Source organism: Aedes aegypti, chromosome 3, assembly GCF_002204515.2.
Source record: "Aedes aegypti strain LVP_AGWG chromosome 3, AaegL5.0 Primary Assembly, whole genome shotgun sequence".
Taxonomy (NCBI): Eukaryota; Metazoa; Arthropoda; class Insecta; order Diptera; family Culicidae; genus Aedes; species Aedes aegypti.
The window spans coordinates 336,116,308-336,140,532 of NC_035109.1; the positions used below are offsets into that span (position 1 = coordinate 336,116,308).

At 36.1% G+C, this 24,225-nt stretch overlaps 1 protein-coding gene across 1 annotated transcript in view; it reads right to left on the reverse strand.

Annotated features, from left to right (window-relative positions):
- LOC5578574 (ADP-ribosylation factor-like protein 5B) overlaps nucleotides 1-24,225 on the reverse strand; it is a 62,898-nt gene extending 38,673 nt beyond the window's left edge. The window contains exon 1 of the mRNA XM_001663915.2: nucleotides 23,236-24,225. Coding sequence (XP_001663965.1) covers nucleotides 23,236-23,281 — 46 coding nt within the window. The 5' untranslated portion in view covers nucleotides 23,282-24,225. The remainder of the gene's footprint in view (nucleotides 1-23,235) is intronic.

The following is a 24,225-nucleotide window of genomic DNA, read 5'->3' on the forward strand; positions in this document are numbered from 1 at the left end:
GATAATCGAAAAACGAAAGGAAGCGCGTTCGAACTAAACACCCTAGGACACAGTCGGTTTTTCTGCTCAAAATTATACGAAAAGCAGGATCGATCCCTCCAGGGTCATCGAACAGTTAAAAAGCATCCACAACCGATTGTTAGTTGCGTTACACCCGCCCGGACAGAATGCGCAATCTGAACATAATTATCAAACTCCGAAAATAACATTTTCCGTTCAAGAAACGATCAGAAGTTCCACGACGCGAACAAAAACGATCCGGAAGGCTCACAAAAGAAAAAGTATCATACTGGAACAAACTCACCGGATTGATTCTCTAAATTTATGTGCTGCATGTCACTTCCGGATGGTTCGGTGAACTTCGGGCGGCCAAAAACCAACAGTACTGAGGACACAAATCAAACAAATCACTTTTTCATTTTTCACTTTTCACTATTCCATTTCTGAATGTAAAAACGGTCCTGCTTGGGCTTCACGAAGCACTACCCAGCAAGACGCTCCAAAACAGAAGAAAAAAAGTAAGAGGTTGTTTCCGAGATACAACCGCCAAGTTGACGTTGGATAACGTTAGCTTCATCTATTTCCTGGCTCGAGACCGGCACAAACATATGAGAGATTTCTACTGATAAAAATCCAATCAATTTTCATATTATTTGTTGCATGTCAATTCCGTCCTATTGTGGACATTGTGTGTTAGCACAGAAAATCTGTCGTGTAAGTTTGGTTCGGATAACACTTCAACACCGATAGACCGTTATACTCGAAGAAGTTCCGCACCATGAAGAACTTTTTCTGCTTCGTAATGGTATCGGAGAAATGTAGAGACAAATCTGCGATTCCAGAGCTCGGCCGTCATGGTCCTGCAGGAAGCGAATGGTCTATCTGATCGGTTTGTTTAGTATTACCAACCTGTGCGCGATCCAAGCCAAGCGTGTCAGCATCATACCGAAGGACATCCAACTGACTCGTCGTATCCGTGGAGAACGCGCTTAAATTGAATTGCAGCACAATTTCAAACAAAACGGGTCATTCGATGTAAAAGAGTTACAACCAGAGACACTTCATCTATAACTATTAATTGATTTATTAATTTATTTATCAATTATAATGTTGGTTGATTAGTTTTCTAGTTAGCTGTTGCTGATTAGGTTTAGCTCTTTGTTTGACAAATTGATACTCTGATCGCTCTAGCATGCATTTGCATGTAGGTAGCGACGATGACAACGGAATTTTTCAAAGTACAGTCACCCCACAATTATGGATAGCACACAGGTATGGATCAGAGTTGGAATAAAACGGGAATATCTCATCAAATACAGGTGCAATTTAGCAGAACACATTTTACCTACGTTAACCATAAATCTGTACAGCATCGTAATCAATCATAATATGCTCAAGTATATTTTTTCCGTCCGTATGAAATAAAATGTCAACCGTATTCCCAGAAGCGTTGATTCATATCTTTGGGGCATTGAAACCCATACCACAGTTATGAATCAAAGATATGACGATTCCGAAAGAAACGCCAAAACGTATGCTTTCACTAACACACCATTCGTTTACTTCGCAGATAAATTGCTGTTATAGTGTTTTGATCCATAATATGAGTCGATTTGATCCATAATAGAATCCTCCTCTCCCACTGATCCACATCTGTGGGGTGGACATCGTTTGGAATTTCTATTGAAATCGACACTTTTTGGTAAATAACCGAGAATTTTGAGCTGTATTCTCGAAAACAACTATTTTCTGCATGGTCAGGAAGGTAATTTTAATTTGTACAATATCACCATGTGTTTTAATCATATTTTGTTCTGAAAAATGACCCTTAGTTGATCCATAACTGTGGGGTCACTGTAAGTAAAGTTTGTAAGGATGCTTAAAATATATCCCCGAGCCCGATTTCATCTTCTAAACTGGTACCAATTAGCTCATACGGTTGAAATAATTAAATTTCTGTTGGATATCAGGTTTTTCCTTAAGAAATTGCCTACATCTAGGCGTTTTTATCACAATTCTTGAAATTAACTATTCATTATTTCTTTACATATTGCATTATTAAGCATTTTGCAAGAATATTCGAATTCAGGTTGCTCATATTCATTATGAAGAGTCGTTTCAAAAAATAACAATAATCGCATTGACAAGTGATCAATTTCACCCCGAAATGGGATTCCCCGATTTTCTATTTAAAGGATGATTTTTAGCACTAAAACCACATTTGTTATAACATTTTGGCACATGAGCCAAAGAGGTTGACCTTCGTACTTGTATTCAGTTGTTTGGCATTTTCAACATGATTGAAAACAGACACGAAAAACCATGAAAAATGATCAATTTCACCCGAAATTACGGCACATGTAAACTTCAAAACGTCAAAACCTTATAACAGCAAGAAAAATGTGCTTTTCTATGAAAAATAAGACATGCCTCGATATTTACCTATTTTTCAATAGTTTAGTCATGAAAATCAATAGTTTTCATTATTTGAGTAGATTCGTAGAAAGATTTGCAATCGATTGGTGCAAGAATCTTGAAAATTTATGCGGGCGTTAGTAAGTTATTAACAGTCAAAATCTAACCACTTTTCGTGACGCGAGCGATTTTTCGTTTTTCGAAATTGTACCCCAGTATGTTGCCGTAAGACGTTATCCAACGTCAAAAAAAAAAAAATCTCCGGCGACGAAAACATGCGCGAAACTGTGAGCTAAATCTATTGGACGACGCAAAACCGAACTGTCCTGCTTGGGCTTCACGAAGCACTACCCAGCAAGACGCTCCAAAACAGGAAAAAACAAAATCTCCGGCGACTAAAACATGCGCGAAACTGTGAGCTAAATCTATCGGACGACGCAAAACCGAACTGTCCTGCTTGGGCTTCACGAAGCACTACCCAGCAAGACGCTCCAAAACAGGAAAAAACAAAATCTCCGGCGACGAAAACATGCGCGAAACTGTGAGCTAAATCTATCGGACGACGCAAAACCGAACTGTCCTGCTTGGGCTTCACGAAACACTACCCAGCAAGACGCTCCAAAACAGAAGAAAAAAAATCTCCGGCGACGAAAACATGCGCGAAACTGTGAGCTAAATCTATCGGACGACGCAAAACCGAACTGTCCTGCTTGGGCTTCACGAAGCACTACCCAGCAAGACGCTCCAAAACAGGAAAAAACAAAATCTCCGGCGACGAAAACATGCGCGAAACTGTGAGCTAAATCTATCGGACGACGCAAAACCGAACTGTCCTGCTTGGGCTTCACGAAGCACTACCCAGCAAGACGCTCCAAAACAGGAAAAAACAAAAAAAAAAAAACAAAAAATATCCGGCGACGAAAACATGCGCGAAACTGTGAGCTAAATCTATCGAACGACGCAAAACCGAACTGTCCTGCTTGGGCTTCACGAAGCACTACCCAGAATGCGCAATCTGAACATAATTATCAAACTCCGAAAATAACATTTTCCGTTCAAGAAACGATCAGAAGTTCCACGACGCGAACAAAAACGATCCGGAAGGCTCACAAAAGAAAAAGTATCATACTGGAACAAACTCACCGGATTGATTCTCTAAATTTATGTGCTGCATGTCACTTCCGGATGGTTCGGTGAACTTCGGGCGGCCAAAAACCAACAGTACTGAGGACACAAATCAAACAAATCACTTTTTCATTTTTCACTTTTCACTATTCCATTTCTGAATGTAAAAACGGTCCTGCTTGGGCTTCACGAAGCACTACCCAGCAAGACGCTCCAAAACAGCTAAGAAAACCGAAGACTTTCAATGCACATTCTCACATACCAACTATGCGCAGTTTTTGTCTTGTTTGGCGCATTTTGTCCCATTTTCTCTTATACGGAAGGTAAACATTCAACAAAAATATGAGTGTGCGTGAGAATTGCAACTGGAGTATAAATTTATGCTCCCGATAAGAAAGCACAACAAGACCTGTCAAATACCATATTAAAAAACTATGATGCCATCCCTCTGGCAAAAACTGATCACAATGCACTACAAATGTTCATGGACTGGTCCACACCAACATTTTTTTTAAATGTCTGTCGTGAACCCATCCAGCTATTTTCATAAGTTTCTTCGAATATTTTTCAAGGATTTTTCAAGGAATCCTTCAGGGATTACTTTAGTAATTTTTAGCACTATGCGTTCCTCCAGGGATTCTTCAACAAAAATGCTCCAGCAATTCAATCAAGAATTGTTCCAATTTTATTCTATGCTTTTATCATTCATCTCTGAACACTGTCATTCTAACTTCCAATAATGCTCAAGAAGAGGTTTTCAGGTTTCATATGCGATTTTTTTTTCTAAGAATTCTATGAATTTTTGTAGGAATTCAGAAAACTATTTCCCATTCTTTCTTGAATTTCTTCAAGTGTTCGAATATTATTGAAAGTATTTTTCAGTAATTCCTCCAGCATAAACTTGCAAAACTTTCTTCATAATTTCCTCCAGATATTCCTTAAACAAGTCTGCAGTTAATCCGCTACATATGCATGAAATAGAGCGCACTTCTTAGCTTATTGTTCTATGAACCATAGTAAAAGTTGTTTTTTTTTTTGACTTACTCGATGATCCCAAGGATCGCAATTGCACTGGTTTTGTGTTCTGTAACTCTATACCTCCCTAACCCGGTGGTCTCTTCAGTGGATTGTAGTTGCTTTTTTAATTGTATATCGTATAAACAGGCTCGATGTTGTTACAAGTTCCTGTACTATCAACACATCTCCCTGTCCAACTATAAAAACTAAAAATAGGAAAAAATGTTGTAAGAAAGGCTGAAAACGTCTTAAATGCGAATAACATAATTTTTAGGTTCATTCTCTCATCAAAGAATTAAATCAAGACAAGAAATATTATGTTTCGATATAACGTAATGAAAAGAAAAATCGAGTTACGTTTTATCGAGATATTACTGTAATAGAAAGGATTTTAGGTTTGATCCTTTGACATTTCGGAGTCCTGGTAGACATGGAGTAATAAGTTTATTTAACAATTGTTGGTTATTTGGATTTATCTTTTTCTTCTTCTTTTGTGCATTACGTCCTCACTGGGACAAAACCAGCTTCTCAGCTAAATGTTCAATGAGCACTTTCACAGTTATTAACTGAGAGCTTTCTTTGCCAAGGTTGCCATTTTTGCATTCGTATATCGTATGGCAGGTACGATGATACATTATGCCCAGGGAAGTCAAGGAAACTTCCTTTACGAAAAGATCCTGGACCGACCGGGAATTAAACCCTGACACCTTAGCATTTTTTTGCTTGGTAGCCGCGGACTCTAACCACTCGACAAGAGAGGCCACAGTGACTTTTATACTAAATATAAGGAAACAAATAGGACTACAAAGGCGATAATTTCAAACCCTATGGGCGCTGCCATAGTAAACGCGTCCTGCGACGAGTGCGCGTTTGCGAGCCCGCAAAGCAGAATATCAACAATAGGAAATCCTTTGATCGCATCGCGTTCGCCCACGCAGACGCGTTACTATGGCCGCACCGTATCTTGAAATTTGTTTTTTTTTTTTGGAAAATAAAACATACAGATAGTGCTCCTAGCATGAATGTCTCTGAAGATACACATTTTTGGTACATGTTCCTAGATTGGGCAAAGGTCAATTATAGAAATGCTGGCGAATGTTTTTAAGTAACTTGTTGATTTTTTTTGCAAATGATCAGGAAATCACGTTGAGAACCTCATGACAGATATTTGTACAATTTAATAATATAATTCTGAAACCTATTCTCAAACTACAATAATTTTTGAAGGATAAAAATGAAGCTGTTAAAAAAAGATACGAAACTTTGAATTCTTCAAGTTGGTTAAGATCGTCACATTCATTATGTTGAATATAAAAAACATCACAAGTGCGTTAACCCATACTAAGTATGGGATATTTTCAGCTTGTTGTGAGAGTATGTCGTTCTCATATGATCTTCTTACCACGAAAGCGTATAATGACAGAAGATAAGCCATTTGAAATGATACACCACATCTGGCAAAGTCGTCATACCTCTGATTGTGTCCCGACTCAACTCTAGTTCCGCGTGGTCGTGTTTTGTTTTGATTTATTTGCATTCCTCAGTCAGACGTGTGAGAAGGAAGAGCACGTGTTTTGATCTGCGCCCGTGTGTTTTCGAAAGATGGAGAAGCGTAAATATGTTTTCAGCGGCAGCAATTATCATCAATCAAGTTTGCCGTTTGTCAAACTGGCACAGGTTTAATGAAACCTAACGGCGCTAACATGGTTTTGTTGGGTTTTTGTACACTGAAATCGCTATTTGTATGCAGCATCAACTATCAGGGGGCCTTCCTTAGCCGAGTGGTTAGAGTTCGCGGCTGCCAAGCAAAGCTATGCTGAAGGTGTCAGGGTTCGATCCCCGGTCGGTTCAGGATCTTTTTATAATGGAAATTTCCTGGGCTTAGAGTATCTTAGTACCAGCCACACGATATACGCATGCAAAAATGGCAACTTTGGCAAAGAAAGCTCTCAGTTAATAACTGTGGTGCTCATAAGAACACTGCTGAGAAGCAGGCTCTGTCCCAGTGGGGGCGTAATACCAAGAAGAAGAAGAAGAAGAAGAAGAAGAAAAAGAAGAAGATCAACTGTCAGAAAGATATAAAAAAACATCAATATCTTGATTATCAAAGATATATCTTAAGGTCCTATTGAAATTAGAGGAAATGTCGAAACTGAAAAGCAGTTTTCTTGTCTTGATTTCCAGGATTGAGTGCCACCAAGTGCTTCTTAAGGAAATCACAGTGGAAATTTAGAAAGAATGCAACTAAAGCTAAAAGAATGAATTATTCAAGGATATCCTTTTTAAAATTTACTGAAACAAATCACGATCAAATCTCTAATTCGATTCTCTAAGAAATAGGTGATACAATTGCTGGAAAAAGTCCCAAGAAATTTCCTACAAATGTAGGATGTATGTAGCTGCACAGACTATAACTTAAGGCTAGACAACGGACAAGCATGCTCCAATGGCACAGCCGAGAAACGTTCCTTACGAAAGGTTTCTATGGCTGAAGCGGGAATCGAACCCCGATGACACGATGCACTTAATTGCCTGTCGACACTTACCGCACGGCCAAGATGAAGAAATCACGAAGACTTCATTAGATAAATCCTAGAAGAGGAATCAATCGAAAATCGCTGAAAGATTAATTTCATCAGCAATGTATTAAGAATATTCCTCTAAAAGAATCGCTGTCTCCTCAAACTGCATCTTCGTGTTCTCCGTGCAGTAAACTGATACTCTGTCCATATGGGTGTCTCCGTTGAAGTTGGTTCACATTGGATTATCGTAATTGTTGCATCGCTTCAGTAAACACAAAACGAGCGATGAAAAGTCTGAGGCCACCCGAGTGAACCAATCATCTGAATATGCGGGCAATAAACTCTCAATACCCAGACATCGATCGATGATCATATTTCACTCTCGCTCTTTGCCACCGTCGAAATACTCAATCTGCGGGCACATAGGGCTTTTGCCACACAGCACACAGCTATCTTCCTTCCTAATTGACAACGACGGAAGAGCAATTAAACATCTCCCTCTCGAAGCACCAGTTCGTGACTGCGATGAGGAAACAGTCTCGTAAATTAATCATCTACATCTCGAACGCAGACCGAACGGCTGACTGACGATTGCCATTTCCAGGGATGGTAGCGGCTGGGTATCATAGAAATAAGTACTTTAGAGACCTCATGAAAGAGGCCACAAAAAGACCAAACAGGAATTTAAAGGAGACCATACAAAAACAAAACAAAATCCAACCAGAAAGAAGAGTGTTGATTGGTAAGATTATTTTTTAGAAAATCCAACCAGACACTGCTCTATGGATTTTTGGGTTTTTTTTTGAAGATCTTTCAAAAATATCTCAAGAAAGTTGTAAGTCTTCCAGGAGCTCATCAAGTGATCCTTTTATCGATTTCGCTTGGATTTCGTCCAAGATTTCCGTTTATGAATTAGCCCAAAGATTTCTCGTAAGATTACATCAGTTTTAGATTTGTTTTTTGTTTACTTTTTTTTTTTTTTTTGAGAGAGAGTTGTCTAGGCTTTTTTTTTTGTTTAGACATTATTAGATTTTTTTTTTCATATAACCCAGGAGATATTTTTAAAACAAAACCTGTACTAATTGCTGATGAAACTTTTATTGGGATATCTGAAAAATTGCTTAGATAGATGGTTTGAAAGAATACTTGATCGAATTCATAGAGTTTTTGAACAAGTTTCTAGAAAAAAAACTGAACCCCAAATCAGAGTTATTGCTATAGTATTTGCTGATGTGAAACCTCAGATGAAATTTTAAAATATGCATGAAGATAAGGGAGATTCAAATTTTAAAAAATGTTTGAAACTCCAAGCTCCCATATGCTTCTTACCGTCCTTACCATATAAATAATGTTCTGTGAAATTTTCAGCTTTCTAGGTGGTGATTTAAAGGTGGTCCAAAGACAATGTAGGTTTATATGGAAATTAATATGGAGAAATTCTGAGTAATGTTCCAAACACGCTAGTACTGAAATGTAAGTAAAAACTTTTCATCCCATATTGAAGACTCATTCTTAAAACCCTAATGAAGGATGTTGCTGAAGAAACAAGTCCCTTTTGAGCTAATTTTGTTTGGGATTTTTGTACATGTTTGCAGGGCTTTAATCCCATATTAAGCTAAATAATAGCAAACATACTCATGAATATCTATTCTGCTATCCGTCGGATTGAATTTCTCTTTTCAGCAAATCTCTTTATTACGGCTTGAAGAATAAGTTTGTACTATGGGATAACAAGTTTGTATTTACATTACAGTACTAGCGTGTTTGGAACATTTCTCAACATTTTCTCCATAGTAATTTCCATATAAACCTACATTGCCTTTTGGCCACCTTTAAATCAACACCTAGAGAGCTGGAAATTTTACAAAACATTATTTATATGGTAAGGAAGGCAAGGAACGTATGGGAGATTGGATTCTCAAACATTTCTAAATTTTTAAAACGCCCTAGGAGATTTTAATTGAGAAATTATTTTAGAATTGTTCAGAAGTAATTCGTGGATGAAATTCATAGAGGAACTTAATAAGAAATCTTTGGTTGCATTTATTGAGATCTTCTTGGAAGAATGCTTAGATTTCTTCGAATAATCCCTGGAAGAATTTAGGAGTCACTCCTAACACAAACCGTAGATGCATTAACGAAGGAATCCATATGAAAACGGCTGAAAGAATAACCGAAAACAAACGGCGTATGTACTACTTGAGGAATTCTAGTAAGGCTTCCTGGAAAAAACTGGATCTGCTAAGAAATTCTGAAAGAGCATTCGGGAAAATTATCAGAGTAATCTTAATGATGACTACTGGATTTAGTTGCGTTGGATTTTGACAGCCTTTTCCGAAGCGAATTCAGGAGAAATGCCTCTTAACATCTCTTGAAAATCTCTGGAGGATTTTTTGGACAAATTCTTGTGAGAGGAATCTCTGAAAGTATATTTAGTGATACTTTCACAAACTACTTAAGGAACTCAACTAAGAATTTCGTTCAAGATAGCTTTAAGAATTTAACTTTGAATTTTTTTAAGGATAACCAAATAAACTACTCCGGAGGTTATACGATTTTTTTTCAGAAATTCCTCGAAATCCAAGTTGCAAGTTATATAGGAATCAACTAGTATTTTTCCAGAGATGACGCCACGAATTTCATATGATTAGCTTCAAAATTACTTTTTAGATTTTCTTTTATATATCAACCAGGAATTTCTCTTCTAAATTTCTTTCAGGAATTCTTACAAAAATTCTATTAGAATTGTTTTCCAGGAAGTCCTCGAAGAATTTATCCAGGAATTCCCAAGGGATCGCCAAGGAAAGCTTTCAGATATTATTTGAATATTATTTGAAAAATCCTGGAGACGTATCTTAAATTCTGGAGTAATCCGATGTGAAGTAATTTCTAAACAAAATTCTGAAATTTTAAAATTATTGGTAATGACTTTGGAGGAACTGAATGGGGAATGCATGGTCAAATTTACATAGGAATTCCTGGAAAAGTTCTTAAATAATTTCCTGGTATAATCTAAGAAGAATTTTTGAAGCAATTTTTGGCAGAAACCGTGGATGTTTTCTTGAGGAAATCACTATGAAAATTACTAGATAAACTACTGGAATAATCGTCGTAGGAACTCCTGGCTGGTAAATTAGCTTGAAAGTCCCTGAACGATTTTTTTTTCAAAAACTCTGGAATAAATCTTAAATTATTTTCTTGAATATACTCGTGTTGAAATCTTTGGAATGTCTCCTAGTTGTTACTGAGTAGCTTAATCAATGAGCGAATTATTACAAAATTTTCTATAAGTAGTAGCGTTGGAGTGCTCAACAATTTCTTGGAGCGAATTTGAAAGATCTCAGGATGAATTTCTTGAGGGATTCCGTGAGGAGTACCGAAAAATATTTCGCTAGAAATCAGTAGAAGAATTCCCGAAGATTTTCGTCGTCGAAAAATCTCTATGGCTCGATACCGTTGTGGTCTGTGAGAGTTGCTGCTCTTGAATGCTCTCTCGCCACGTACTGAACGTGAGAGTGATTATTGACATTCATAGCGCTCTCCGATTTGGAGCTGCCGAAGAAATTCACCAGCAGCTTTTATGGGAAAGTTACCGAAGAGAATGAGGCTGCCGACAATAGGCACACTGACAAGAGATGTTCGCAGCGTTGTAAAAACGTTTCCAAAAGCATTTTGATAAGTCTGTCGGTGCGAATCGATAGAGGATTGAGCAACGCATAAATAGGGGGAGATCCCCCAGTACCGGACACTTAAGCCACTAAATTCATAATTCGAAAAATATTGGTTTTATGTGCTCGTGTTACCCATTTCTGATAAATATTATCATTTTTATAGTGTACAAAAATAAATTTGAAAATATAAGTATGAGTTTTGACATTGCATTTTGATGATGTATTTTAGTACCAAATTGATCGATCTTGAAAGGTGGCACCCAATACCGGACACAATCTGGAAATGCCTCGAATTCTGTAAATTTGAACATCATTGAATGTGTTTACTTTAGGAATAGTATATAATTACCAATTCAATGCATTTGCAACATTTACAAAAACAATTTGAGTATATCATAGTTTGCAAGATGTCCATCAAAAACCTCTTTCTTATATGATGAAAAATAGCACATTTTACGATGTTGTTCTGAATGTTCATTTTTCCTAATTTTATTGCATGTTTGATACCATGATCGACGGAATCCATGAAAAATGAATGTATTTTGAGACACTCGTGCAATAACTACAAAGATATCATATAACAAATAAGGCTGTCCGAAACTGGGGGACAGGAGGTGCTTAAACAAAATTGTAATTTGTCCATATTTAGTCCAATTATGGTACAAAATACATTCATACTATCAAATTAGGATCATGTTCGAATATGCTTGCGTGATCCAAAGTATTTTTTCATATTCAAAATAATTACTAAATAGGCTCAAAATTAAGGCAATACGTCAAATTTTTTGAAATTTTCAATCTTTTGTACTTTTTTAAAAAGGCATGCATATTTCAAGGATGTGTTATTCTACGCAAACATTAGTCTCCATAATAGCTTCCTTTACTACTAATACACCATCTTGATTGGACGATGATTTCTCAATGTTTTGACTTTGTCCGGTATTGGGTGCTGTCCGGTACTGGGGGATCTCCCCCTATAAATAGACAAACACGGAATTTGTCTGCTGATGTGCGAGAAAATTACAAAAGAAGCGCGGCATCGGCTTAGACTGCCGAGAATACGTAAGTTCCCCTATGAAAAACAACTCCAAAAATTTTTGCAATCGACTACAGATGACACGCAGACTTCGTCCTTTGGCGGAGAGGCCTGTGTCATCCGCAAACAAGGATTTTTGACATCCCTGATGTAAATCAGGTAAGTCAGATTTGAAAATATTGTATAGCATTGGTCCCAAAATGCTGCCTTGAGGAACACCAGCTCTTACAGGAAGATTTTCAGACCTGGAGTTCTGATAATTAACCTGAAGTGTACGATTTGACAGATAACTTTGAAAAATTAAAGTTCAAAATTAAAGTTTTTCAATTTTACGACCAAACCTTCATGCCAAACACTGTCGAATGTTTTTTCTATATTTAGAAGAGCAAGACCAGTAGAATAGCCTTCAGATTTGTTGGAACGGATCAAATTTGTTACACGTAAATTTTATGAGTGGTCGAGGACGGAATTGGTGGTCCAATGGCTACCACTTCTGCTTCGTAAGAAGAAGGTCATGGGTTCGATCCCAGGCCCGTCCCTTTCCTCGTACTTTGTAGTTGTGTCTTTCACTTGCTTCTATCTACCACTCTTAATATATCAGAGTTGATCTATCACAGTTCATAGCATTTGCTAGAACCCGAAACCGTTTCCCTTCGCTTCCAATTTTCCATCATTATAGCCCGCCTTTCCTTACGCCTGATACATAGGCAGTCTGCTAACTAAGCAGCAAGCCTCTCTGCCATAAAAATTACCCCACCCTTCACTCTTCCCGCATCAACTGGCGTAGACGCAGTGGTATATACGGTCTACCGTGAGAGCCAGTTGAATGCGTCATCAACTCCTTCCCCTTCCCTCATTGGTCTGCATTCTGACGTGGCAGGCACCATTGTTGCCTAAAAATAGAAGATCACCAGCACTTATACACTGAGGGTGTCTGTTAATCCCATGGTTGATTTCTTGTGTAAATGCAGCTGATCTGGCGATACTGGAGTAGCAACCACGAGCGGCCAATCAAGCTCAAGCTCAAGCTCAATTTTATTACAAATAATTTAATTTATATAGCAAAAGTTTCATATATTACTCAGAAGTTTTCTTCAGGAGTGCATTATTTTTCTAAGACATTACTTTATTTGAGATACCTTAAGATTTCAATCTGTATTTCCCAAGGATAACCACAGGAATTACCTCAGAGATTCCATTAGAAATGCCTTTGAAAGCTTCTTTCAGATATTTTTCAAGGTTAGGATTTTATGCAGCTCGAAATAACTGTCCTACGTTAGAATACGCTCGTCTGAACCTTACCCTTCAACATTGATAGCAACTAAATTAATTGTGAGTTCATAATTCGGCCAAACGACTCATTCGGTCAGATGGCATTCAGCCGAATGGCCAGACCGTATGTACCTTTTGATGTTTTGAAAAAGTCTTACGCCATAAAAATACTCCTAACATGCGGGAAAATTCGATTAGATCGATTTCGAATGGTATTACCTAAATTCTATTCGTGCAAATGCTAACCGAAACAATATCATATATCAAGTGTGTGCGAGAATAAGGGCGTAAGTCGCATGATCGATTTCTCTTCATCGATCCTCTCTTCTGTGAATAAAAGTGACAAGATACAAATTGGTCAGCATTTTTTTCATTTCAGACCGCTTGGCAGTGATGAAATCTTGCGTCCTAATGTGTAAAAATGCTGACAAATTTGCATCTTGTGAATAAATAGAAGAGACGATCGATGAAGAGAAATCGATCATGCGACTTACGCCCTTATTCCAGTACACGCTTGATATCGGTAGAAATAACTACCAACAAAAAAAAAAAAAAGAAATTGTAGTATAACGCCTCAGTACTCACGCTGATATATTTTTTTTACAGAAAAACAAATAGCTTAATTTGTTCTGCAAGACTTCCAAAGCGCATGAGCTTGTGATTTAGGGAAAGCTAGTTCAGAGTTTATATTTTAATCATATAAGGTATTAGCGATAAACTATCATCGTCTCTTCGTCAAATCATCAATTTTGGTAATCCCAAAATATTGAATTTAGAGCTCTCATTGTAGCATTAGGGGACGATTTGAGCTCAAATTCGTGACACACTGTAACATTTTTTAAAGGCATCGATTTCGGTACATGGGTTTAACTGGGGACACGTAATTTGACCTTTGCAGGGCTGATAGCGGTCAGACAGCAAAATAATAGTGACTTTGGCGACTAAAATTATCAATTATCAATTATCAGAAATGCGTAAATTCTTGAGAAATTCCAGGGAGAGTTTGAGAAAATATCTACGATGGTACGATCAGAAAGTTTTTTTTTTCGTAACCCTTTCAAAACTTTCTCAACGTTCTTGTTGAATTCTTGACAGACTCGAATATTCTGAAGGATTTTCTGAAGGGATCGCTGAAAAAACTTGGGAAGATATTTCTAGAAAAATCTATGAAAATTTCTAGATAAACTTGAAGAATCTGTGCTTCAAATTATAGAAGAATTCCTAATAAGCTTCTTGAAATATTCACAGGAATGTGATTTAATCACTAAAAGATCCCAAATCTTTTCGTCAAGAGATTCGATACAACTCATAACTGCATATTTGTAACATTCGACAAAAGTAGGCATTGAGTAAATGGAATACCAAGTGTGCATTTTATGGCAGTATGGGAGAAAACTAAAATTTCTAAAAATTACCAGGAACTCAAAAGTGCTTATTTGAGGCTGATATTTTGTACAACTCATATCGCATACTAGATGAACAGTCAGAAAATAATTCTGATAGAAATTTCATTACTATTACATTACGAGGCTCATTTATAATCTCAATGTGACTGTTATGCGGTTATAATTTCCAATGTGACAAAACAACTTGGTATTTTTTTCGAATTTTCTAGAACAAACTCACAGATTTCAGGAAGTTGATCGAAAGTATTTATTAGAGTGTCCATTTCCCGGCCATTTTGTTCGTCCCGGGATTCGCAGGGCTGGTAGCAAAAAGTGGTACCGAAAAAAGTTATTTTAGTGACCAGATTTAAGAAATAAGTAACTAAAAAGTGACTTTCAATTCTCAAAAAAGTGACTAAAGGTGACTTGATAATCAAACCTTAATAAGTTTTTTTTCAATTCTATTACTGTTCAATTCTATTACTGTTTTACGATCAATATCCAACATGATAGGGAATATTCAATATGATCTACTGCAGGTAGTAGGTCTAGTTGAGTATCATATTTGGCAATTTTCATTGTACTTCCAAAATTTCAAGATATTGCCTTTACGTTTTTTTAAACGGAAAAAATAACATTTATTTAGATACCGTCAAACGGGGCTTCTTTTGACATTATTTCCACATTCTATAACTTTGAGGATTTGTAACTCTTAGAATTATGGATAGACATTGATAATTCTTGCCTATATTTAAGTTGTGTATGTACGTAACAAATGTCCAAAATATGAGGCAAATCCATCAAGAAATAACAAAAATGCTTGAATAGCGAAAAAGGTTTGTCCTTCAAGACAAAAAAGGGGCTACTTTGGACATTTTCACAATTTGATAATGAAATGATTTTTTCTTATAACTGTCAAACTGATTCTATAGATTATTGTCCACTGTGATGTTATTGAACGTTTTCCATTAATAAACATAATTTAGAAAACTGCAAAGCTAGAAACAGTTACACATGTATAACAAATTTCAACGAAACATGTCATTCACTATTCTCAGTTATGAAACATAAACTTTCAACTTCCTCTTAAATGGAACTATCAGTTACGAATGCTTGATTTTTAAGTTGACATAAACGAACGATGTAACTACTAGGTACAGCGATAATTAATGAGTTATGTAAAACAACTGTTTTTTTTTCTATTCTTACTGTTATATGAATGATATGTAGGAGGATCACATTAATACCAGTAACTAACCTAATACCAGTAAGTAATGTTCATTTAAAACGCAATCTATGAAATAAACTTTTGCAAGATCGTAAAGAAGTAAGTTTGCTTTTGTAATATGCTTTTAGCTTATTAGCAGTTAAGAGCTCGCTTAAGAGTAGTTTATTTTAAGCATTTGAAGCATGCAGTTGTTTTGTACTGCAAATTCATGTTAAATATTACGGCGAATATTTTTTTAGAGATAATGTTGTGAAATTGTCATTGGTACGTATTGAAATATGTGTGTTTTATGTCTATTCAATTTAACAAACATTTATTTTAATTTTTTTTATATTGTAAAATATACAAACCAAAACATCATAATAAAATAAAAGTCGTAAAAATAAGACCTTTGATCAATTATTTTAATAAAACAACAACTTTAAGCAAAACAAATCATAAAATTTTCATGAAACATGACGATTCGATAGTTCTGTGATGCTCCCAATAAGTTTCCACAACATGGGTAAAATTCAAACAATGTTTGCATAGCCAATGGTTTATAGCTTGTGAATATATATTTGGACTGTTTTCTTGTTTATCCTGTTATTGTTGATGTTGTTCCAAAAAAAATCATGCCTAATGGTAGAGCATACATTGCATAATAAAAGTGCTGAAGACACAAAATTGCTCAGATTAATTTTTACGCTGCAAATAAATACAAAAGGTGAGTGTCCAAAGTAGCCTTCGGAATCAAAAGTAGCCCCGTTCGACGGTAATCCTTTTTTATAAGCTTTTACAAAATTTTGTGTTTTTTGTATCACCCAAGTATTTTATTTTGTAAATTTTAATAAGAATTTGGAATACTCGTGAAATATTTTCTTTGACATTTCGCTAAAATTGTTTGTAAACTGTGTAAAACTTTTCCATGACTTCAAGTCGATAAGAATTGTAGATTCAGCCTAGAAAATTATAAGCGTATAGATCAAGTTCCGTCATATGTAATATTCACAGAAGAATACTTTCTATTTAACTTTATTAGATTCTACTTTAAAGCTTCTACCTAATAAGGTCAATATTTTGTGCAATTAGTTCAAGATTACGTAAAATGTAATACCATCAGTGCACCAGTTTCCGCTCATGTTCCAGTAGCCCGCTCACACTGAAAAAAGATAAGTTTACACAACAAAAATTTGAAAACTTTAGCCGCTATAAAATTCAAATCGACGAATAGAATCATACTGTGGACATTTTTTTGTGTATTTACTCAAATTACCTTACTTTTTGAACTCGTGACCGGGCTACTGGAACATGAGCGGATACTGGTACGTTGACGGTACTTATGCATTAATCAATATTCCAAATTAATAATGATGATAGAAGATCGTATATGACTGAAATACTGCTTAAAACCAATGTACCATAGAAGCGTCCTTCGAACGCCGACTAAGAGAAAACAAATGGTTGTCATAGGCCTGAGGTACATTGAAGTTTTCCAGCAGTAAGTTTAATGAGAGATGAGTTTGGCCGAAAGGACATTTAGCATAAAGCCGATAGGCTTAATGGGCTGTTCTTCTGAGTTATGCTGTTAAAGTAGTTATTATCAATAAGCTTATAATATTTCAATCAAAATTGCTTGGATATGTTGATACTGACATGAAGTTGTTCTGGTGATGACCTAACTTAAAATTGAGCCTAAATCAAAAAGGCCGGTTCAATTTAGTCCCAAAAATTTAGCTCAAAACAGTTGAAAAAAGTGGCTTTTTGAGGAAAAAAGTGACTTTAGTTGAAATGGCTTTAAAAAAGAGACTGTTTGGGCAAACTATCACCATCACATCCAACCGTATGATCGGCTCTGAGCTCTTCCTCTACAGCATCTACTACTGCATCATTCTATTACATAGTTAATCAATAGCACAACGTAGTCTAGTCCGATTGAGTGTACACTTTGTTAAATTAAGAATGTGAAATAAATGTTTTACTATCTGTAAGAAATGTCGTCCATCGAGCCTATCCTGCCACTTGCTCGATCATAATGGTGCCGTGACCTGCAGTGTGACAAATCTACGTAGGATAGTGAGATAACGAAGCATTTCACCAATGAACAATCCTCATCACTTGCGAACAATGGATAACAGCTCCATGGAATCATCAACGGATCGTGTTGACAGCTCCCGCAACCGATGAAGAGGATCGCTTTATTATCCTGTATTTGGACGATTTCGATTGAAGGTGAATGTGTGCAGTGCTTCTAACAGCGTTTCTTTCCGAGGTTACACAATGTACCTCGGCGGGACTCTACGTCCCCCGTAGCCTTCAATCGGTGCCGTGTTCGGAAAACAGGACGACCATGTTGCTTGAAGTCTCGTCAGTAAAGGGCCCCTAGCGGAAATCTCTGACGACGAAAATCAACTTATCGGAACCTTGCATCAGTTCGAACATTTGCAGGATCTATGTTAGAGTGTATCTTTTATTCTTATGTTGAAGTCAATACTTCAAGGCGGGGAGTATGTTTGGGCAAACTATCACCATCACATCCAACCGTATGATCGGCTCTGAGCTCTTCCTCTACAGCATCTACTACTGCATCATTCTATTACATAGTTAATCAATAGCACAACGTAGTCTAGTCCGATTGAGTGTACACTTTGTTAAATTAAGAATGTGAAATAAATGTTTTACTATCTGTAAGAAATGTCGTCCATCGAGCCTATCCTGCCACTTGCTCGATCAGAGACTTTAAAGTGACTGGCTTAAAAAAAGTGACCAAGTCACTAAAAAGTGACTCGCTACCAGCCTTGGATTCGGGACAAAAATTTAAGTTTATCCCGGGAAATCCTGGGATCCCGGGATTTCTCAAATTTTCAATGAGACTAGTATTTTGGTTGAAATTAAAGTACAAATTGAACAATACATTGTTTTTTCAATCAAATAAAAAGATAATGTAGCTGTCCAAGATAATATAATAAATTATAATAAATCACATATCATGGATGAAATAAGAATAAGAAGATAAACTAACTTAACAAAACTTAGCTGGACTAATAACGTGCAACCCCAGCTAAGGGATTTTTCGAATTTCTTATAACACTTATGAATAGAAGTATGGTAAAAAATTAAGTCATGAAATTAAAGCAATTTTGAAAACAAAGAAATGATTAAAGACCATTGAAAGTATTGTAGTAGATCATACAAAAGTTAATTACCCAAAATTCTTGACTGAAGTTTGTTAAGGTGTACTTTCAAATTTGCTTTCTCAGCCTAGGATTATAAAACTGGCTAAGAGAAAAGCATTGAAATTTTGCAACTAGAATAATAAAAATCTATGTTTCTTACTTGGTAAATCGATGTTTTCATTAAAATGATTACTCGTTTATTCTTTTCTTCGTGATGCTCTTTTACCTTATTAAATAAGACTTGATAGTGAGGAAAAATGTAATTGTTTTTCATTGAAATTAAGTGGTTTCCATCAAATTTTACGTACATTTCGGGAATCCCGGGATTTCAGAACTAAAATCCCGGGAAACGGGAAATCCCGAAATTTGTTAAATCCCGGGATATTTTGTCCCGGGATGTCCCGGGATGGACACTCTAGTATTTATCATTTGATGACTCTTCATGGTATTAACTCCAATTTGTCAAAAATGTCGAATGTGACTGTGATGCAGTTATGGGCAGTATTGGTATTATGAGATTTAATTTTCTAAAATCTCGTAACTCAGCATTACTAAAATTTGTACAACATAAAATTATATCATACCATTGGTAAACCAAGAAATTACGTCTATTTCAATTGTGATGAAAAGTTCTTTAATATTACTCAGAAAGGTTACTCCGTACTATTCGGTTCTTCATGACCTTATTTTACACCAAGAAACGCCATCACTAAATCAGGTATCGAATGATGTTTTAAGTACACCTTATTTTGTTTTTAATTTTTGTTACCAATCGATTATTTCACTAACAGCAGCTATTGAAAACGAAATGACTTGTCAACAATTATGTTGTCATTTTTCCATTAATAAGTGTAATCAGTCGCTATAATAAGTAATTCAATCTATGTAGGTGATTTTAGAATCAAATATGTTCATCTAATATTAGTACCGTGTTGTTCTGGAACTCGTTTCTAAGTACATGAAGTTTAATTTGATTTCTTATAAAATTACTAGGCTCGTTAGGCAAATAACAATTATCATGTTTAGTAATTTAAATGTCAACTGGATTTCCTAAGCTATTACTAAATTCATTGAATGTCCCTGTCTGCCAGCTGATTCTATTTGTAGATTCTTTTTGTTTTTCTTTAGTTACAGTATTCAATGAAGCTTTATTCTCGAGAATTCCGGAAACATGACATATTCATTAAATGCTTTCAAATGCCATTCACTCTAAAAATCATTGGTTTCTTCAATTGTCAAAGTATGGTCATAGATTTGCTATCAACTCTAAGATGTGTGTACATAATTAAGTTTGTTTTTAATCAGTGCCATGCAATCTGGTAATAGAATGTTATGGAAACAAAAAATTATTTTTGTAATTATAGTGTATGTATTGTCAATTTAGTGTTTGAAAATACTTTCGAATAGTTTAAATAAAAAAAAAATGTTCAATGGCAGAAACAATTATGTCAATTGAATACATCCAGTGTTATTACCATGTTGTTTCCGAAATATGTTCTTTTCATTGAAATGAATACAAATCAAGACCAACAATTGAAAAGGCCTCAAGTCCAAAATGTAAACAAATCGGTTTTCTGCTGATTTTAGTGTATAAGAGCCTATTCTTACTAAAACATACAATAGTCATTTAAAAATATGCATAAAAGTTGAAAAAATAACATTTTTCTAAAAGGCCCTATCTCATTTTCCGCTAACCAGGATATTCATCGCAAATGCGGCCTTTTCTCAAAAGGCCTCATTTCTATATCTGACGGAAACCGAGTTGAGGCCTATTAAACAAACATCAAAATTGCAATGTAGATTGCGAAAAACGTTCCAAATTCACTAAGTAGATGCAGGTTATACTACGGAGCGACTGCTCCTTGTATTATTTTATACAGTGGTTGTCTAAACGGCGAACATTATCAAGTTTTCCGTCGGGTTCCTGTAGACTGATGTATTTTGTATCATACTACCTAATAATACCTGTGTCAGCCTGTCTGTACTTCACAAATTATCAACAAAAAACACGATTTGGTTTCAATTGCATGAAAAATAACGTTCAATTGCAATATTATTTCAATTGAACCAATTTTCCTTACATTTTCTCGACGACAAACTCGCGTAGCACATACATAATGTTCATGGATGACGAAGGGTTCAATCAATCACATATTTAATCGACCGCACGAATCTTCTCTTGCTGTAGGGATCTCCATGTACTTTACTTCACCACTTAACACTCTTCTACACTTCAAATTTCTTATTTCATCATCAATTTTGAATGATTTTCAAAAGGCCACATCAGAAGATGATGAAAAAACAAGCCACAACTAGAAGGCCTCAACACATTTTAGAGTAAACAAAGGCGTCAACTCACAGGCCTCATCAGCGTCGGCCGGCGTCTATGGGCACAAATGAAAAGGGCTGCACATCTTTTGGTGAAATAAAAGCCTCATTTCCTTTGACTCGTTTTTTTGGCAGGATTTTTTGCTAAACTAATAGTAATGAATATTCATGGCTATAAATCAGTTTATCCATCGACTTTCTGGACGATAAAATAACATACAATGCTTAAATTCGTAATTTAAATTTGATTTATTGTTTGACAAAACAAGATTGCATTTTTCTCATTGTTTACTTTTTGGAGATGAGGCCTATTGAATTGTTAGTCTTGAAATAATTTTTTTTCGAACCAGAAGTCATATTAAACAGAGCTAATTAGCATACTAAAAGGTACGATTTTAATGGAAGTGATAACATTGATGACTATAAATCCATGTCACAAACGTATACCACGATGGTTGATTTTCTAAGCACATGGAATAAAATCACTATTTCCCACAAGCCCTTCAACTTTATTTGTGGTCGTTTGCCTACAGATTCAATGAGATTCACTCAAGGAATGAAATACGTTACAAGCTCGTTTGTTTATGCGGTACTTTAGATTTTTGTAGCCAATATGTCTTTTCTGGCATAACTGGATTTATCACGAAGACTTTTGCACTACATGAATGCGTTGATCAAACAGTTGTTAGCTAATAATAATATTAATACTCGTACTCGTATTATCGATCCAAAAGGCTTTAACTCGATCAGCCGAAATGCAACAGGAGCAATTCCAGCGCAACTTCCTCGTTCGAAACACTCTACGATACTGACATGTCATTCGTCTCTTCCCGTTTGTAAGTTTTTCATTATTAGTGAAACTATCGTCCCCTTACTAACTACCTAGATAACTCGAAAATCCAAATTTCGAACTATTCAATGTTGAAAGTTTGACCGTTTCACAAGGTGATGGATAATCACAGAGAATATGATTCAAAAGTGATCTTTGACTTGTTTGTTTACTTTGAATTATGTGTGAATATCTGGCAGATTTAATTAAGATTTATTTTTCGACAAATTGAACTCTAAAAATCGAAATTTCGAGTTATCTAGTTGTAGCGCTCTGCTGCTTATTTCTATCTTCTATATCAATTTCATATTTTTTCCCTTATGCTTCTCTTTACAGACGAAATAATGTTGCCGCACTACTGCTTAATTTACCAACAGATTCACGTGATTTTGAAACGATTTTGCTCTGAATAAACTGATCATTTTTCAGATACTTTGTAACTTTTCCGTTCGTAGTTTAAGAATCAGCTAAAAGTGTAAATTTTTTTTTTTTTTTTTTTAAAGCTTTATTTGAGTGTATTTTAACGCACGAGGGCTAGTTCTACACTTTCGTCAAGTAAAAAGTGTAAATGAATCTATAAACCTATTTTGTATATCTCTGTCAAACAGTGTGTTATGCTGTTAGATATACACAATGGTTGATATACGTGGCCAAATTCTATAAATTAGGTTTGGTGATCAAGCTACTTAATTCCAATATCATCATTCTCTTCGTTTATCTTTATTAGGTACTATAGGTTTGGTACTAGGTATACAGTTTTTACTGAATCAGATTTTCGTTATCAGTGTCAGATGTTCGCAAAAAAATATATTCAATAAAAAATCCTATTCTTCGTAAAAATGTTATGTTAAAGTAATCCCTGAGGAAAATGAAATCTCTGAAGAAATAATCGGGATATTTCTTTAAGCTTTTTCTCAAGGAATCTGAGAAAAAATGATGAATCTGTTGAATGGTCGTGTTCTAAAACCTTTAGATTTTTGTATTCACTTGAACCAGAATAAGGGAAAAGTGGCTTTAGTTTTAGTTAAAATAGAGAGCTTCCATTGAAAATGGAAATTTTTCAGATACTTGCATTAAAATACTGTCCAAATCCCTAAAAAAAGACCTGCTACCAGCCCTGCATTTCTTAAGCTTCTTGCGTCTCGACCGCCTTCACGTCAGCTGACGACCACTACGACGAAATCGAACCAAACAAAAACTGGTTCCCGTTCAAGGATTTTTCGCTTTCAATCTATTTGGGAGCAGAACCTACCTTCGTTTCCAAAGAGACTCCATATTTTGGCAAACAGGAGACCCATTTTGCTGGGATTTTTTTGCTGCGATCCGGAATCCAACTGCTGGAGGTTCGGCTTTAGACGGATCTCCTCTCTTTCTAATCTGGCCTTATCAACAACGATCTGCCACTCCGAGGAATTCCATAACCCACTCTTCAATTAAGCTTACGCACTCGGCCACCTCCAAGAAACACAAATTCCGAACAGCGATTTTCTTCTTTCTTCACACTCACACGCAACTCGGCAACTATTGCAAAATTGCCTTTCGCCCCTAATAATTTGTTATGTTCGGAAACCAGCAATTCGAAAGGGGAAGGGGGCCTCTTTGAGTGGCTTGCAATCTCCACCGAAAGATGGTTACGACGGATTTCTTGCGTCTCGGCGCTGCAACCAGCAGCTGCTTCTGTTTGCCCGTTTGATTTCAACACAATAAAATGCGATCACAACTCACTCTTTACACAACCACACATTCGTTTGATTCCGTTTTCTTTCTTTTGCTTCTGGTGCAGGTCAGGTAGTGAGTATAGAGCAGCTAATTCCTTTCCCCTGCACGATTCCTGTACTGCAATTTTTGCATCCGCGGTACGATTTTGAGGAAATTGACACGGGAAGCCAGTAGCAGCAGTACCTTCTCAAAACAACACTTTCAGGTCGCGGTCACCTCCTAGAGGATTCCTTATCCTATAATGTGTGACCCAGCAGTGCGTAATCACGGCGTAGAAAGACAATCACGATAAGACGACCGAACAGTCAGCGATCGAAAATCAGGTTTTCCTCTTTAAAACTTGACAATTTTCACCACCGCAACCACGGACACTACACAATGCAACCGAATTGCGAAAGATTACACCCGATTGCACTAATTGATTGGCAATATTTTTCACTTGAAACGATAATCTTCGCGATACTGCCACTGCTGCTTTCCACTTCTACTTGGCTGCTGGTCTTCTGCTGGGACGGGTGCAACT